Genomic DNA, 16,751 nt, shown 5'->3' with positions numbered 1-16,751 from the left:
ACAGAAAGTGAGCTAGAAGGGTCGGAGTGGCTCCACTTTCAACTTTGCCTATTGCTCAGTCATATCAGTCTTTTTTTTTCTCTTAAGAGTCTGTGTATTTCTCTTTCCCACCATCTCATCTATTTTACGGAGAAGGCAATGGCAACCCACTCCAGTACTTTTGCCTGGAGAATCCCATGGAAGGAGGAGCCTGGTGGGCTGCAGTCCATGGGGTCGCAAAGAGTCGGACACGACTGAGCGACTTCACTTTCACTTTTCACTTTCATGCATTGGAGAAGGAAATGGCAACCCACTACAGTGTTCTTGCCTGGAGAATCCCAGGGACGGCGGAGCCTGGTAGGCTGCCGTCTATGGGGTCGCAAAGAGTCGGACACGACTGATGCGACTTAGCAGCAGAAGCAGCAGCAGCATCTATTTTAATTACGGCACTGATGCTGTCAGGAGAATCTGCAGGCTGAATTAGGTCCTTTATACCCTTGGTATTTCTTTGAAGCACTTTTAATTTCAAAAGTTCATGAAAATTTTTTTTTAATGTCTAACTTCACTAAGAACTATGTCTCCTTTATTCACTGCTGTCATTGCCAGTGCTGAGGACAGCGTCAGTAGAACACCCTCATTAAATATTTTTTGGACAAAGCAGGGAAGAAGTGGTCAATGATGGCAAATGCTAGAAACTTCTAAATCCACACATAACACTGTTTCTAAGAAGGATTCGAAATTATTTACTCTCAAGTCGCCATTCTGTCACACGTAAAAAGATACAACTTTAAACCTTTTGAGTTAAATCTTTTAAACCTTGAGTTAAACCTTTTTAAACCTATGAGTTAAAACTTTTAAACCATATCAGTTAATTACCTTAAGACTAAATTGAGCACCTAACCCCTGCTGAACTCGGAGAGACAGCGCTCTAAAAACCTGTCAACCCAGGTATGCTCGTACATAAAAGAAACGACTAAACTCCATGTTTAACCAGAAACCTCCAGCAAGAGTCTTATCTCGTTTGTTTTTTTTGGTTTTGGGCCACGCTGCACATCACGCGGGATCTTAGTTCCCGCGATCAGGGCATCTGAACTCTCCCCCTTCAATGGAAACGCAGGGTCCTAACCACTGGACCTCCAGAGAAGTCCCTACTTCGCTTTATAACGAGGATTTGCTTCCTTCTAACGTGGCCAAGAGGCGCTGGGCCCTGCGGTGAGACCCCCGCGGGTCTCTCGGGCTAACGAGCGGGAAGCCAAAGAAGGATCTTAACCGCCCAGAACGGAAGTTCCTGAGCCTTCACACCCGCGGGGAAGCAACTCGGACACGGACCAAGATGGCGGCGCCCAGTGAGGAGACAGCCTTTGCTGCGGGGGTCGAAAAGAATTGGAGTGCGGTTGTTCGCTCTCCCGAAGGGACTACCCAAAAAGTCCGGCAGCTGATAGATGAGGGAATTGCCCCGGAAGAGGGAGGCGCCGAAGCGTAAGTGCAGCCTGTGTCTGGCGACAGCAAATTGAAGAGGGTTTAGGGGACTTGGACCAGAGGGGATACCTGGGTCTGTAACTCAGGCGGTGGGGGTGGCTTCGACCCGGGATCTTGAAGAGACTGGGATTACTTCGCCTTGTCGCCTTTAATCTACTCAGGAGATACTGGATCCCACACCGCGGGCGCAATTTTGCCTTAAGGCAGACTTTTTTTTTTTTTTAAGCGGGGCGGGAGGAAAACTAGAGGACCGCTAACTAAAAATGCGCACCCGATTTCTCTTGGTTGGACTTCTTAACCTTTTTAAAGTCCTGGACACTTTTGGCGTCCTGGTAAAGTTAATGAACACCTCAGAAAGTTATATTTTTAAATGCATGAAGTAAAATGCATAGGATTGTAAAGGTACCACTTAGTTGGAATGCAGTTTATCAGGAAGTAAAAGATAAAAAAGTGATGCAGTCAAACGCTTCATTAGTAAAACGCTTTATTATTTAGTAGTAGATATGTTGTCTACTGTAATTTTGAAGTAGTGCTAAGCATAAACCGTATTTCAAAACATACGCAATAACCATAATGTGGTGACAAAATATCTGTGACTTCCATGGTGACAAGTTTACAAGTACTGCTGATGCTACTGTGGTTTTTTAAATTATCTTCATTCATAATGGAAAGAAGTGCTGCATTTCAGTTACAGGTTACTAAAATAAATGTCACTTTTTTCTATCCAAATTTATACATCCTCTGAATTTTTTCCAAGGTCCAACCTCCCTGAGGCTGTGTGACTCTCAGAAGGATTCTTAGAATAAATTACTGTGAGTTATAATAATTGATGTAGTCTTGAAAGTGAAAGTCGCTCAGTTGTGCCGGACTCTTTGCGACCCCATGGGCTATACAGTCCATGGAATTCTCCAGGCCAGAATATTGGAGTGGGTAGCAGTTCCCTTCTCCAGGGTATCTTCCCAACCCAGGGGTCAAACCCAGGTCGCCCACATTGCAGGTGGATTCTTTACCAGCTGAACCACCAGGGAAACCCTGATGTAATCTTACTTTTATTAAAATTACTTTTGTCTAATGCAGTTCCTCCCTTTACCCTATCCAGGCTCTGTTGAAGTGCCTTTCATTGAATATAAAAGAATTGTTTTGCTGTATTTTTTCTCCTTGAATTTCTTCATGAAATAGCCTAAAAATCTTTACTTAGATTTGAATTTTCAAATTAGTTCTTTTGAGGGAAAAGTGGGTATCAAGGGTCAATCTAGGCAGAAATATAAAAACTTATTTTCTGCTGTTAAAAGAGTTGAATTTGTAAGGTGGTTCAAGTTGTATAATGGATAGAAGCCTTGAGTCTTGTTTTGTGTTTACAAAAGTTATGCAAAGTGCTGTCAGAGACCAGAGAGTGAGGTAAAGCAGTTTACCAATACAGAATTAGCAGAGCATGGTGGAAGTAGAAATTGCTTGAAACTTAGTTATGGCCAAACTGTAGAGATTTGAGTGCCAGACTGAAGAATTTGGATTCTGTGAAACTACTGAAAATGTTAAGTAGAGAAATTACATGACTGAAGTGAAATTTAGAAAGTTTAAAATCTAGAGTGGTGTGATTGATGTTATGATGTACAGAGAAGCCAGATACAAAATGTTTAGGCAAAGTGATGCCTTGAAAGGATTACCAGTAGTTCTACCTCTTTATTTTAGGAAGGACACATCTGCCACATTCCAGTCAGTCAATGGATCACCCCAAGCAGAAGAACCTCCGTTGGAATCTACAAGCAAAGAAGCCTTCTTTAGCAGAGTGGAAACATATTCTATATCCTTTTAGGTTCATTGAGTTGCATGTTCTCCTGCTGCTGAATTGGTTTTTTTCTAGGAATAACACCACTTACTCTGATGTTTTAATTTTTAGAATTAAACTTGGTAAGAATTTTTTTTAGGAAAATTAACATCATAAAATGTTAAGGGACATTTGACTTCTAATCTTTTTTTTTTTTCACAGAAGAGAAAACTAAGAGCCTGAGAGAAAAAGGAATAATAACTGATGTTGTATATAGTGTTTTCATGTTTATTATCACATTTGAGCTTCATCTTAAACATATGAAAATAAGTATTCTTAATCTCATTTTGCAAAGAGGAAACAGTTCAGGTAGATTATTTGATTTACCCAGGGTCAACTTGCTAGTAACTGGTAAAACCAGAATTATGGTGTAAGGCTCTTAGCGCTCAAACCTAATGTTATTTTAGACTCTGCTACATTTCCTGTCTCTTTCAAGATTTTCCTCTGTAAGTTTTCCATGGTTGCACGACAAATTATCGTCAAACTTAGTAGCTTAAAACCACAAACACTTATTATCTCACGTTTTCTGTGGATCAGGAACCTAGGCACAGCTTAGCTGAGTCGTATGGTTCAGGGCCTCTCAGACTGTCATCAAAGTGTTAGCCAGGGCTAGACTAGTAAAGGATCTACTTCTGAGCTCACTCGCGTGGTTGTTGGCAAGATTAATTGCCTCATGGCTATTGGACTGAGAGTTTCAGTTCTTTACTGGCTTTTGGCTTGAGCTACATGGGCCTCTCACAGGGATAGTTCACAACATGGCAGCAGACTTCAGTCAGAGTGAGCAAGCAAGAGAGAGCAAGATAGAAGCTAGATTATTTTTATAACCTAATCTTAAGCAACATCACATCACTTTTGCCATTTTCTGTTTGCTAGAGTGTTTTTAACTTAAAAGCAGTTACAGACTTAATAGAAAAGTTGTACAGGTTACAAAGAACCTTCTTTTGAGTACTTGAAAGTAAGTTGCCACAGCGACACCTCATGACCCCCAAATATTTCCCACAAACGACTTTCTTACATAACCACAGTGAAATCATCAAAATTGGGAAATTCACATAATAAATTACTACCATCTAACCCTCACATCATAATCATTGCATCAGTTGTCATCGTAACCTTAAGAGGATCCAGTTAAAATCTTCAGTTTTTCTTTGAATTTCATGACCTTGATACTTTTGAAAATGATAAGGCCCGTTATTTTATAGAGCGTATCTCAGTTTGCATTTGTCTGATGTTTAGTTATGATGAGATGCAAGTTGTGATGCTGTGTTCTCATTGCATCCTGTCAGGTGGCACATGCTTTTGATATGCCCCTTTACCCAGATGATCATTTTGATCAGGTGATTAAGTGGGTGTCTGTCTGTGTTTGCTGTTGTAAAATAACTTTTTCCTCCTTTGTAATTAAGCTGTTTTGTGGGAATGTGCTTTGAAACTATGTAAGTATAATTCCTCATCAAATTGTATATAACTTGTTTGTAGTAGCTTGGTCTCCTGATTTCCTTTTTTATTCAATGGATTTTAATCCATTACTACTAATATATATTTTGAAATTCCAGTTGCCCCTGGTTTGGTGAGTGGGAGGCCCATGTAGATAGTCTTTATACCTCACTTGGGTACAGCACCCCAAGGTGCTCCAAGTTCCCCCTCTATGTGGACTCCCTCTTTACTTGAGCTTTGATGCCTTGCCCTGAGCTGTCTCCCTCACCCTCCTGGCTTATTCCTCTGCCTTGCACCACCTGGTGGCTTTAGGACTAAATTATTCAGGAAGGAGAAAGTATTTTAACCATCCTTGTACTGCTGTTCCTTGAATTAATTCCTAATATTGATACAGCATTTAAAAATTATTTCGTTTTGTTATTTTTTGTTCTCAGATTTAATTTGATTGCAACTTTGATACGGTAATTATTTATTTGACCTCAGCTAGGTAAGTGATTCTCTTACTTTTTAAAAAAATTTTTCATTAAAGGATAATTGCTTTACAGAATTTTGTTGTTTTCTTCTTACTTTTATTCTACAGAATCCAAACTCCTTTAACATTTATGTCTAGATTCTATTTCTAGCCTTCAGTCCTTTTGCTGCTATTAAAATGTTTTCAAATTCCAATATCCCTTGTAAAAATATAGAACTTTTCTGCAACTTTCATGTTTTATCCTTTTTTTTTTTTCTGTGCTCTGTAAAACAAGAGCTCTATAGGTAGAACAGAAAAAAACCAAGTGGTGAATATTAAAGATCAATAAATGTTTTAGGACATTTTTCCCATGCACATACTTGTAGATGCTCTTAATGCTCTCAGCCTATTGAAAACATACATACCACCTACACACATTAGTATATAATAGTCGAATTTAGGGCAGGGGTGAATAATGAATATTTTTAATTTTACTGACTTTATTCTTCAGAAGGTAAGAGTAGGGCAGCACAGATGAGTAATAAATATTTCTGTTGTTTATCCTTCACCATCCCTTGTTGCTCAGGTAAATCCTGGTACTTTCACTAGTGTTTTCAAATCCTTAGAATTTTTTTATTTTATTGTATTTATTTATGGCTGTACTGGGTCTTCATTGCTGTATGCAGGCTTTCTCTAGTTATAGCAGGCAGGGGCTACTCTTCATTGCAGTGCACGGACTTGTCATTGTCGTGGCTTCCATTGCAGAGCATGGGCTCTAGGGTACTTGGGCTTCAGTAGTTGTGGCCTTCAGGCTTAGTTGTTCTGCAGCATGTGGGATCTTCCTGGACCGGGGGTCGAACCTGTGTCCCCATCATTGGCAAGTAGACTCCCAAACACTAGACCACCAAGGCAGTCCCTAGTATTTCATATTAAGCAAAAGAGAATGGCTTCTCTACTCCATCCCACAACTGATAATAAAAAACATTTTAAGCATATAAAATATATAGGGCTTCCCATAGCTTTTCCTCCAAATGTGTTTATTTCTAAATATACTAAGAGTGAATTAAAATTTTCATTTCTGATTTGTTCGTTTTAATGTACGCATGTTTTTCTTAACATGAATACTCTCTGAAATGGGCAGGCAAGCCCTCTGAGCTGTCTCCACTGGTCTGTGCAAAATACGGCTGGGTCACAGTTGAGTGTGATATGCTGAAGTGCTCCAGCTGTCAGGCTTTCCTCTGTGCCACTTTACAACCAGCTTTTGATTTTGACAGATGTAAGTATAAAGTACAAATTACACTTTTCTCCAAGTTCAAAAGATATCTATGCTAGCTTTTCTGAAAAGACTAGCCACTTGTGTTTGATCAAAGAATGTGTCCTTCTATATATAACAAGGTAAATTTATGATTTTCTTCACCCTAATTATTAACTTCAGTCATTGCTTTTTTTTTTTAAAGCTCAGCTACTTTAGAGTGAACCTGTCTTTATGCATTAACAGCAGTATGTTTATAGTAGGATTCTGAAATTAATACTTTAGGCTAAGAAATACAGGGCATTAATGAAGTCGCACATTTTGGAATGCTCTGCCTTATAAAGATACATAATAGCTCCTTGTTAACTGGTCTTAGAATCTTGATTTAAAGCTTGTTTTGTGACAAATATTAAGATGATGCCATTGCTAATATTTCATATCTTTAAAAATTGTCTTAGTTATTTTTACTTTTAGTTGTATCTATACTCTTAAAGGCTCTTGGCCATTGGGTTTTGAATCTGTGATAGTCTTTTTTAAGGCATTGTTACCTATGTGGGTTTCAGATAAGGAACGATGTGCTGAGCTGAAGAAAGCCTTATGTACTGCCCATGAGAAGTTCTGTTTCTGGCCAGACAGCCCCTCTCCAGGTACTTATTCCCAACATTTCCCAATTATCATCTCTTTGGTCATTGCATTTCTAATATTGTCTATTTCTTTGTAAAAATCTAGTCTTTGAAGTTTCTTTTTCCTCCTTTCTATTTGTGCTTTACAAGAACTGACATTAATTTATTCTTATATCATTACTTTATTAAATGCATTTGACATGACAGAGATTAAACCATGCATACATTATCCTGTTTAATCCTTGCAGGGACCCTGGGAGGTAGACATTATCCAATCTGATTCTTAGGTAAGGAAACTGAGAATCAGGAATCTTAAAATTGACTAGTGAGGAGCCATAACCGTGGTTTTATCTGATTTCAAACTCTGCCTTTCCCACCATAGCAAACAGGCCCATGTTCTACCCAAGCCTCCTGGTACACTAATGGCATTAATGGTGGCAGTTAAACAGGGTTCAGTTGCTAGGGAAGACTCACAGGACTGCACATGAGAGTGATTACAAATCTACAGTTTATGACAATAAAACAGCACAACGTATCAGTAGCATTGAAGTGAAGGTATCACAGGGGCTTCCCAGGTGGTCCAGCGGTAAAGAACCCACCTGCATACAGGAGATTCCAGAGATGAGCCCTGGGCCGGAAAGATCCCCTGGAGGAGGAAATGGCAATTCACTCCCATACTCTTGCCTGGAAAAGTCCCATGAACAGAGGAACCTGGCAGACTACAGTCCATGGGGTCACAAAAGAGTCGGACATGACTTAATGACCAAACAACAACAACAAAGGATATCACAGCCAAGGACGCCCCTGCCGTAAGGAGTCTGGAGAGGCCAGGTGCAGGCTCCTCTTGAACTTCCCGTATAAGAGCTGTGGCAGTACGCCCTTTCTCTCGAATCAGAAACCAGTCATGTGTGCACAAAGCTCTTCAGAACAAGGGAGCCCAAAATGTAGTCTCAAGTGGTACTTGTTTATATTTTGCTGGTCTCAGAAGCATATTGTTGAGTAAAGCCTCAAGAGCAGAGCCTCCTGGGGGGCTCACCAAGACCAGAGACAAAACTCTTTGGACCCATAGAAAGTGTCTCTTTGTTTTATTTTTAACTTTTTAAGTAATTTCTAAAATTTTAGTGTTTCAAGTATAAAAATATATATATAAATAGTAATATAAGAAGCATCTTTGTATCTACCACCCAACCTCACCAGTTACTAACATTTTGCTACCCTTGTAAAACTACCCACCTAGCATTCTTTCTGTTTTCAGGAAGAATTACAGCTACAGCTGTGTAGTCCTCCCCAGTCTCATTCCTTGCCTCCCTGTCCTGCAGTAACTTCTATTTTGAATTTAGTGACCATGATTTGTTTACTTGGTTTCTGTATCTACAACATTTTCAAGTATCTAGAGGCAGTCTATATGATACTATTTATGTGTTTTAAAATTTTGTATAAATGTTATCATTCTGTATATATTCTACAACCTATCCTTCATAGGAGGAGTCAGCTTTTTTGAAATTAATCTATGTTGTCACATGTAGCAGGCTTGAAGCTTTATAATTGGTAGAACCATCCAAAATTTTAATCTGAGAGCTGATTAATCTGTTTATCTAGTTGATTCTCCCTTTGGGAACACTGGCTTATTCATTTTAGAACCTCCTGTCAGACCCTCTTTCTACATTATTGTTGTGTGTGACTTGAACACCCTTTTCACCAAGTTACGTGTCATCATAGGTGTTAATCAAGCTTTCATTCTTGGTACACTTCCTACTTACTCTAGCATAGTGGCTCTTTCTCTGCTTACACAGATTTTGAGCTTTTGGATGTACAGATTAATGTTTTTAATCAAATTTGGGAAGTTTTCATATCATATCTCTTCAAATATTGTTTCTGCCCCTCTCCCTGTCTTCTGGGTCTCCCATTATGCAGCTGTTCGTATGCTTGATTGGGTCCCACAGGCCTCAGTTCATTTTCCTTCATTCCACATGCATGCTCCTTCTCTCCATCCTTGTGCCACTGATATCTTAGGGGGATTACTACTTCAGATCACCTCACTGTCTGCTAAGCTTATTTCTTTGCATCCAGGCTGACCCCTTAGTCTCTAAACTAGTGCATATATTCTGTAATATATTTTTCCTTTAAAAAAATCTTCCAGCAGTTTCTCATCAACATATTTTCATAAAATTATGGCCTGACTGCTATCTTTACTTTAACCTTCTCTTTGACTCGGCTCCCCACAGGAATAGTGTGTTCCAAGTCTGAGAAACTATTTAGAATTCCCCACATATGCTGTCCTTTAGGACTTTACTTTTACACAGTGTTGTTGGTCTTTCCAGTTCAGCTTAGACCTGACTGCTTCTGAGAAACCTTTCCTGAGACTCTACTTTCTAAACATAATCACAGGGACTTCCCTGGTGGTCCAGTAGTTAAGACTCCATGCTCCCAATACAGGGGGTATGGGTTCAATCCCTGGTCAGGGAACTAAGATCCCACATGCCCCACAGTGCAGCCAAAAAATAAAACAGTCACAAAAGTACCATCACAGCCCTATTGAAAAAAAAACTGATAATTTCTTAATATCATCAAATATCATGTTTTACATTTCCCCTGCTGCTCTATACATGCTTTCTTTTTTAAAATAATTTGCAGCAATATCATCTTCAGTTTACTATTTCCACAGATCGATTTGGGATGTTGCCGTTGGATGAGCCCACTGTTCTTGTTAGTGAATTCCTAGATCGCTTTCAAAGCCTTTGTCACTTGGACCTCCAGCTTCCTTCCTTGAGGCCAGAGGACTTAAAAACTATGGTGAGTTTTTCTTGGCTAGCATACAGTGGCCTTCAGTTGTCACCAGCATGAAGCATTTCTTTTAATGACCAGAGGATGGAGATAGCTAAGAAGAGAACTACTTGTTTGTCTCTCAGCTGACCTTTTCCAATCTCTACTGGAAAGGTGACTTGAGGGTTTAAATAAATGAGTTCTATTTACACTTTTAGATATGATGCTTTAAGTGGCATAAATTCAATTTTATCTCAATTTGTTACTTAAACTACTTAACAGAAGATCCTGAAATGTGGCTTCATATAGCTTATTGCATACCATTTTCCAAAAAAAGTGTTAGAGAAGTTATAAACTCCCTTCTCCCTTGTAAACAGAAATTTTGAAATGCTTTGGTCCATCTGTACTTTGAAACTGAACATTTACTGTCCCATTTGTCATCCTGTGAGTATTCTATCAAGACAGACTTTAACTATAGGAAACAGAAGCTATTATTTTGCTTCTTCAACTGAGAAGCTATTATGTATTTTAGCATCAGGCTATTAACATCTGATGCCTATTATAAATGTCCACTTGTCCCTAGCCAAGGCAAGTTTTCTTCACCCTGTCATAGTTCTGTATTATTCTTAGAACAAAAGTAAAGACTCAGGCAAGCTCTTCTGTTGTGTCATAAGTAAATTCATGGCTTTCTTGGTGGCTCAGAGAGAAAGAATCCACCTGCCAATGCAAGAGACACAGGTTTGATCCCTGGTCCAGGAAGATCCCACATGACGTGCAATAGTGAAGCCCATGTGTGCCACAACTATTGAGCCTGTGCTTTAGAGCCCAGGAGCCACAACTATACTGAGCTCATGTGCCTCAACGACTGAAGCCCACACGCAATGGAGCTTGTGCTCCACAGCAAGAGAAGCCACAACAGTAAGCAGCCTGAACACCACAACTAGGGAGAAGCCCAGGCAGCAATAAAGTAAATTCAGTGTCAGGGCAAGATATAAGATATAAGTGGTAGTCATTATTTGGTTTTGAAGTTTACAGATGTCAGAAAAAATACGGAGTTGGTGATTTGAAAGCAAGTTGGTACTAAGAAAAGATGAGGTAGTTCTAGGAAAACTACTCCCTTTCTCACAGCAGATCCCGGGCAGGTCAGGAAGTGCCTGTGGATACGTTAGCCTCTGCTAGAAGTAAGTCTTCTCGAGTGAAGAGAATTGTGTTTGTGTTTATCATTTTTTCCGTGATTTTTGCCTTGTACCATCTAGATGTATCCTTATCTATGATTTCTGTTCATGGTGGTTGAAATTTGTGTAAGTCTTTCATATTGGTTCCTTTGTAGTGCTTGACAGAAGACAAGATCAGTCTTCTCCTGCACCTGCTTGAAGATGAACTTGATCACCGGACTGATGAGAGAAAAACTGCAACCAAATTAGGCTCAGACATCCAAGTGCACGTCACTGCCTGTATTCTCTCCGTCTGTGGCTGGGCGTGTAGGTTAGCAAATGTGCCTGGGAACATAAACCGTGATGACACTATATACCCATGTATATCAGTTACTCTTGGCATTTGTAGATCAGATGGTGTTTGTGTGAGAAAGGCAGTGACAAGAGAAAACCTAAGCAGGTGGAAGAGGGATAGTAAGAATTAGCAACAAAACCAGAATTAGAACTCAGGAATTTGTGAACACACCTGAACTTTGTTTCTTTTACTGTCACTTCCCAGTAGGAAATTTGTGTTCCCATAAACAGTGAAGCTCCTTTCTAGTTTTAGAAAGGAAAAATCAGTTTAATTGATGAAATCTACCAAGGAAGCACCAGCTGAATCCTCTAGGCCCCAACTTGCTGTTTCCATTCCAGCTACTAAGTTTGGCACAGAATCCTTCTGAGACAGAAGACTGTCAGAACAATTTTGATTTACTTTAAATATGCTTTCTTTGGTACATTAAGGACTATTCTTCTTTTATGGGGAAAAAGTTTTAAAGGGGACATGAGAAATTTATAAAACATACCTTTAAAATGGGGCTTCCCTGGTGGTTCAGACAGTAAAGAATCTGCCTGTAACACAGGAGATCTGGATTTGATCCCTGGGTTGGGAAGATCCCCTGGAGAAAGGAATGGCTACCCACTCCAGTATTCTTGCCTAGAGAATCCCATGGACAGAGGAGCCTGGCAGGTTACAATCCATGGCATCACAGAGAGTCGGACACAACTGAGTGACTAACACTTTCACCTTTAAAATAATCTTGCCATAGACGGCACACTAAGACCCCTAGATCTTTCTATAGGAAATTCACAAGAGGTGATGAAGTTAGGTCCTGGGATCGAAGGACAGGGGCCCTGAGAGGAGGTGGTCCCCAGGCCGTTGGACTGCCCAGAGATTTGTTTGATGAGATGAAGCATACTCACAAATCATTATGTTTAGTCTCTTGGCAGCATTACCTTCTGAGAAAACCCACTCTCTTTTCTTTTCCTACCTAGTTCATTGTTGGAACCCATGCAGCTCTCCCTGATAACTTGTTCACAGTGTATGAGGAAGGTGGGGCTCTGGGGCTTCCAGCAGATCGAGTCGTCCGTGACTGACCTGGACACTTCCTTGGGCCTGACCAGCTCCTCCGTCCCAGGCTCTGAGGGCCGGCCAGAGCGCTCCGCTCTGGTGCCTGAGTCACCTCGCAGGATGGTGACTCGGAGCCAGGATACCATCTTTTCCCCAGGCTCAGAGCAGGTATAGACTCCTTTGGCTTGTTTGGGGTGGACTTTTTAAAAACATCATTCTGACCAAAAATGTTGGTGAAAAATTGGAAATTAACTTAGGTTAATTGATCAGAATACCATAGCATGGTTTTATTCACTAGTTGCAGTGGCGATGCTAAGTTCATTATTTTGTATGGAAATCTATTATTCTTTGAAGAGTTCAGTTACACAGTTCAGAAACTAAATTTTTATAGTTTTTAAAATGTTAGCTTTTACATACTTCTAGAAATATTTCTCCTGACCATAGTCATTAATGTCATTGTCCAACATCTCCCCTTTCCTTCAGGCTGAAAAGAGCCCAGGTCCCATCGTCTCCAGAACTCGGAGTGGGGACTCCTCCAGTCCTGTGGACCGTCCCGAGCCGGAGGCCGCTAACCCCACCACCAGAACCCGCCCAGTGACTCGCAGCATGGGAACGGGAGACAGCACCGGGCTGGAAGTGCCATCTAGTCCTCTTCGAAAAGCCAAACGGGCTCGCCTCTGCTCTTCCAGTAGCTTGGTGAGCCCACCTGCGTGCTTGGAGGTCCCTGAGCTTGGTGGCATGCGAGCTCTCACCGTGTATACAGCACAGAGAAGCAGGCGTGAGCCGAGCCTGGTCCTGTGGCTGTAGGAGGCTATGGGAATAAGTTTAAAGATGGGACAGTTGGGTGACTAGAGGGGGAAAAAAATTAAGGGTTTTGCCTTTTGTTTCTTTGGGATGGCTACTGGAGACATGACAAATTTGTCTAGCCCAAGGGACAGTAGTGAGAAAGGGGAACAGATCTGATAAGTTGTGGTTTAACACAAAGGGAGTGAAGGAATTTTTAAAATGAGAGGGAAGTAGATGGTCCGAGTTTAAAGGAGAACATAAAACTAGAAATGTGAGCGTCACGAGATTCTGAATTTGACGACTTCAAGCAGCGCCTCCCTTAACTTACACAGTGTCCACCCTTCATTAACACTGACTGTTCTGCCTCCTTCCTCAGGATGCCTCTTCCCGAAGCTTTTTCGATCCCACTTCTCAGCATAGAGACTGGTGCCCTTGGGTGAACATCACACTCGGCAAAGAAACCAGGGAGAATGGTGGCGCTGAGGTGGATGCCAGCACTCCGGCAGAGCCAGGCTGGAAGGCGGTGCTCAACATCCTCTTGGCCCACAAACAGTCGAACCAGCCCACTGAAACCGACTCCGTGGTGAGACAAGCCGTTGCCCTGATCATGTGCAGCACTTGCTCTTCATGAGATGAGAAGAGGCTGTTCCTGTAATTAGCACCCTGCTTGCCCACGGTTTTCACAAGTCAAGATGGACTCACTCTGGGTTCATCCTAGAGAACAGACACGGGACTGGCTTAGTCTTTCTGCAGTTTAGCATTTGGCATTCCACCAAATTCTGATAAATTCTTTGTCTTCTCAACTTAGATGACTCGAAGTAGAAAAGGGATAGAGAAACAGCAAGAGGTAACAGGCCGCTGCTCCAGCCTTGTGTTGCAGAGCAGCTACTTTTTCCATCTGAGTTGCTGTCACTTGGACTTGGAGCCCCGGCCAGTTAACGTAGCTGTCTGGATGGAGCTCTGTGTTCTGCTACTATGAGCACAACTTCATTCCTCACGGTGGGCACATTACTTTGCTGTGTTCCGAGGCCCCAGGCTTGTGTGCTGACCCTCAGCTGCCATCACACGAATGACTGCTGCTGGCTCCACTTGTGGGTAAAAGCAAACCAGTCACGAAAGCTGAGAAAGCAACTCAAGCGTTTGCTGTATGCCAAGGATGGAAGCGAGAGGACAGTGGGCATTAAGGAATCATAAAAACCGCATTCTCTTTCCTTTGCTGGCTCATTCCCAAATTTGCCATGTCACCTGCTTGGCATAAATATAGTAATTTCTGACTTCTGTTCCCTCCAAGGACAAAGTAAAATAATACTTGCCAGCAGCTGTTTATCAGAAGCATTCCCAGATTCATGGTTTGTAGGGTTACAGGATTCCACTGGAGGGAGCTGCTGTGATGCTAAAAGCTCAACATTCATACCCTTAGTAAATATGCAGATGATGGTTTTCCAAGTTTTAGCCAAAAAAAATAAAAAACCCTGCATTTTTCTGGTTTAAGACCTTGAAAATGCGTAAAGCTATCTGAAGACAAATGTTTTGGCCTGCATTTGGGGAGAGATTAGGTCTGTCTTTGCACAGGAGTTCTCTCTGCCTGGATCCTCATGAAAAAATGTATAGCAGTTCTAATTGACTCCCCTCTGTCACTGTCATGCTAACTGGAAACCCCACAGGGCTTTTTTTTTTTTTTTTTTTGTAGCTGGAAAATTTGGCCTCATAACTGGCCCTGAGTTCCGGAACTTTGAAGGTCTGTTTTGGCAACTTGTCTGTTAAAATTCCCCACAGCTGTTGTGTGACTGGGAATTATAAAATTTAAGAGGCTCTCCTGTAAAGGATCTTGAAGCTAGAAAAAAAGTTTACACTGTTTTCCAACTTAAATTTCTTTCAATTTTGTCACTCTATTAACTAAATTGCCCTGAGTCACGAGTAAGAGTTCAAACTTTGCCCTCCTAGAGCTTTATTTTATTAAGACATTCAGCCACAAAGAGGATAAGAAAACTGTGAAAACGTCATCTTCTGTCAGACATTGGAGGGAACTTTGTGGGTCATCTTGTTAGATGTTCTGTGACTCTCCCCGAGACGCTGTGCTCTTCTGTGACTCTCCAAGGCAAAGGGAACCAAGTGTTCTGCTTCCCTGAGAACTTTTATCTTTCAGTGAACTGTTTTGTCTCCCTGTGACACCATTTCTCAGAATCTCAGATCACTTCACAGGCATGATCAAGTGGCAGTGAGATTCTTCCTATTATTAGCTCTGCTGGCTAAAACAGGAAGCTGGGAAGGCCAAGGTCATAGCTTAAACTCTTCAGAGTCATTTAACTTTGTTTCATTCCTCAACCTTAGATTATTCCATAAACACCAGCTAGGCATCTTATGAATATGAATCCTTGTTCACAGGGCCAATTCAACATCACAGATGAGAAGTCAGTGCAAAGTGTGTTGTGCTACACTGATGGCGGGTCACACGTATCATCCTCTCATACAAAGATGAAGACACATACGGAAGCTTGGAGAAGGACATAAGCTGTATTGTAGAGGCTCCGAGTGTGTTAGCAGTGGTATCACAGCAGACTCAAGCTTCTTGATTCTCAGTCTGGCTTTTAGCTACCCACTGCAGTATTCTTGGGCTTCCCTTGTGGCTCAGCTGGTAAAGAATCCGCTTTCAATGCGGGAGACCTGAGTTTTACCCCTGGATCGGGAAGATTCCTTGGAGAAGGGAAAGGCTACCCACTCCAGTACTCTGGCCTAGAGAATTCCATGAAGTGTATAGTGCATGGGGTCGCAAAGAGTCAGACATGACTGAGCAATTTTCACTTTCACTTTATGTATAGCACAGTATACAATTAACTTGTTTTATTCATTCCTAGACATATCTAGATCATTGTGGGAGAAATTTACAGACCACACCTTAAAGCTATTACCCTTTGTCTCTATAAAGGAATTTAATCTCTACTAATGAACTTTTCTATCTACAGAGTCTCTCTGAGAAATCAAGGAAGGTGTTTCGAATATTCCGGCAGTGGGAATCTCTGTGCTCCTCCTGAAGACATCCCAGCCCTTCCTGCAGAGAAGTGGAATAAGCAGCTTTGAAAAATAAAGCCTGAATTCCTTTTTGAGCAGCTGATGCTAAGTTTTTCTCCATTCTGGTTTAATCACAAGGAACCCCTGCCCTTGCAAAGACATGTGTGTCACTGCCTGCATCTGACAAGAGGAAACCTTTTTGCAGCACAGGGATATGGGCAGGAGAGGCAGGGCGACCCTGGCTCTGGTAAAGGAGTGCGTGATTCCAAAAATCCACAGAAGGCCCTGGCCTTGAGCGGTTTTCGTGTCTGAGGTCGGGGCAGTGTTTTGAAGACTCTTATGTTCCAGGAATAGGTCAGTGTGTGTTAATAAAACATTTGTTAAGATTCTTACAGTTGGAGAACTATTTTCCTCCTTGTCTAATGGGCTGATATAAAGGAAGCTGAGACTGAGAAAACTACTACAGTGGAGCAGTAATCAAAGTCAAAATTTTAGTTTTCAGATTGGCTGCAAAGCCTGAAATTTATCTGTGATTCTAGTCAAAGAGTTATTTCTGAACAGAGACAAGACATTGTTCCCTGCATCACCAGACCTCAGTGATGTGTT

General features: G+C 41.3%; 1 protein-coding gene across 5 annotated transcripts; it reads left to right on the top strand.

The window, feature by feature from the left end:
• The first annotated feature begins 1,302 nt into the window (after positions 1 to 1,302).
• On the top strand, positions 1,303 to 16,537 carry ZC3HC1 (zinc finger C3HC-type containing 1). 5 transcript variants are annotated; one of them, XR_014067638.1, is made up of 10 exons: positions 1,303 to 1,458; positions 3,148 to 3,259; positions 6,294 to 6,444; positions 6,984 to 7,067; positions 9,709 to 9,836; positions 11,137 to 11,291; positions 12,275 to 12,518; positions 12,834 to 13,046; positions 13,513 to 14,874; positions 16,100 to 16,537. XR_014067638.1 is itself a non-coding variant. In XM_081537022.1 (10 exons), the coding sequence occupies exons 1-10, from the start codon at positions 1,313 to 1,315 to the stop codon at positions 16,166 to 16,168; spliced, it is 1,380 nt and encodes a 459-aa protein (XP_081393148.1). In that variant the 5' UTR covers positions 1,303 to 1,312; the 3' UTR covers positions 16,169 to 16,537. The 5 variants fall into 5 exon arrangements, 4 of the variants coding, with proteins under 4 accessions (XP_081393148.1, XP_081393146.1, XP_081393147.1 ...); XM_081537022.1 differs by having other exon boundaries at positions 12,404 to 12,518; positions 13,513 to 13,719; XM_081537020.1 differs by having other exon boundaries at positions 13,513 to 13,719.
• The last annotated feature ends 214 nt before the right edge of the window (positions 16,538 to 16,751 follow it).

The sequence above is a fragment of the Giraffa tippelskirchi genome, chromosome 10 (assembly GCF_054371585.1).
Source record: "Giraffa tippelskirchi isolate mGirTip1 chromosome 10, T2T-mGirTip1v1.2.pri, whole genome shotgun sequence".
Lineage (NCBI taxonomy): Eukaryota > Metazoa > Chordata > Mammalia > Artiodactyla > Giraffidae > Giraffa > Giraffa tippelskirchi.
This window is presented reverse-complemented; position numbering and strand designations above follow the sequence as displayed.

Coding starts and splice junctions, on each gene's coding strand:
- ZC3HC1 (XM_081537020.1), top strand. CDS start 1,313: ATGGCGGCGCCCAGTGAGGAGACAGCCTTTGCTGCGGGGGTCGAAAAG. Junction 12,519..12,833: donor TTTCCCCAGGCTCAGAGCAG/GTATAGACTCCT, acceptor CCTTTCCTTCAG/GCTGAAAAGAGCCCAGGTCC. Junction 13,047..13,512: donor TCTGCTCTTCCAGTAGCTTG/GTGAGCCCACCT, acceptor CTCCTTCCTCAG/GATGCCTCTTCCCGAAGCTT.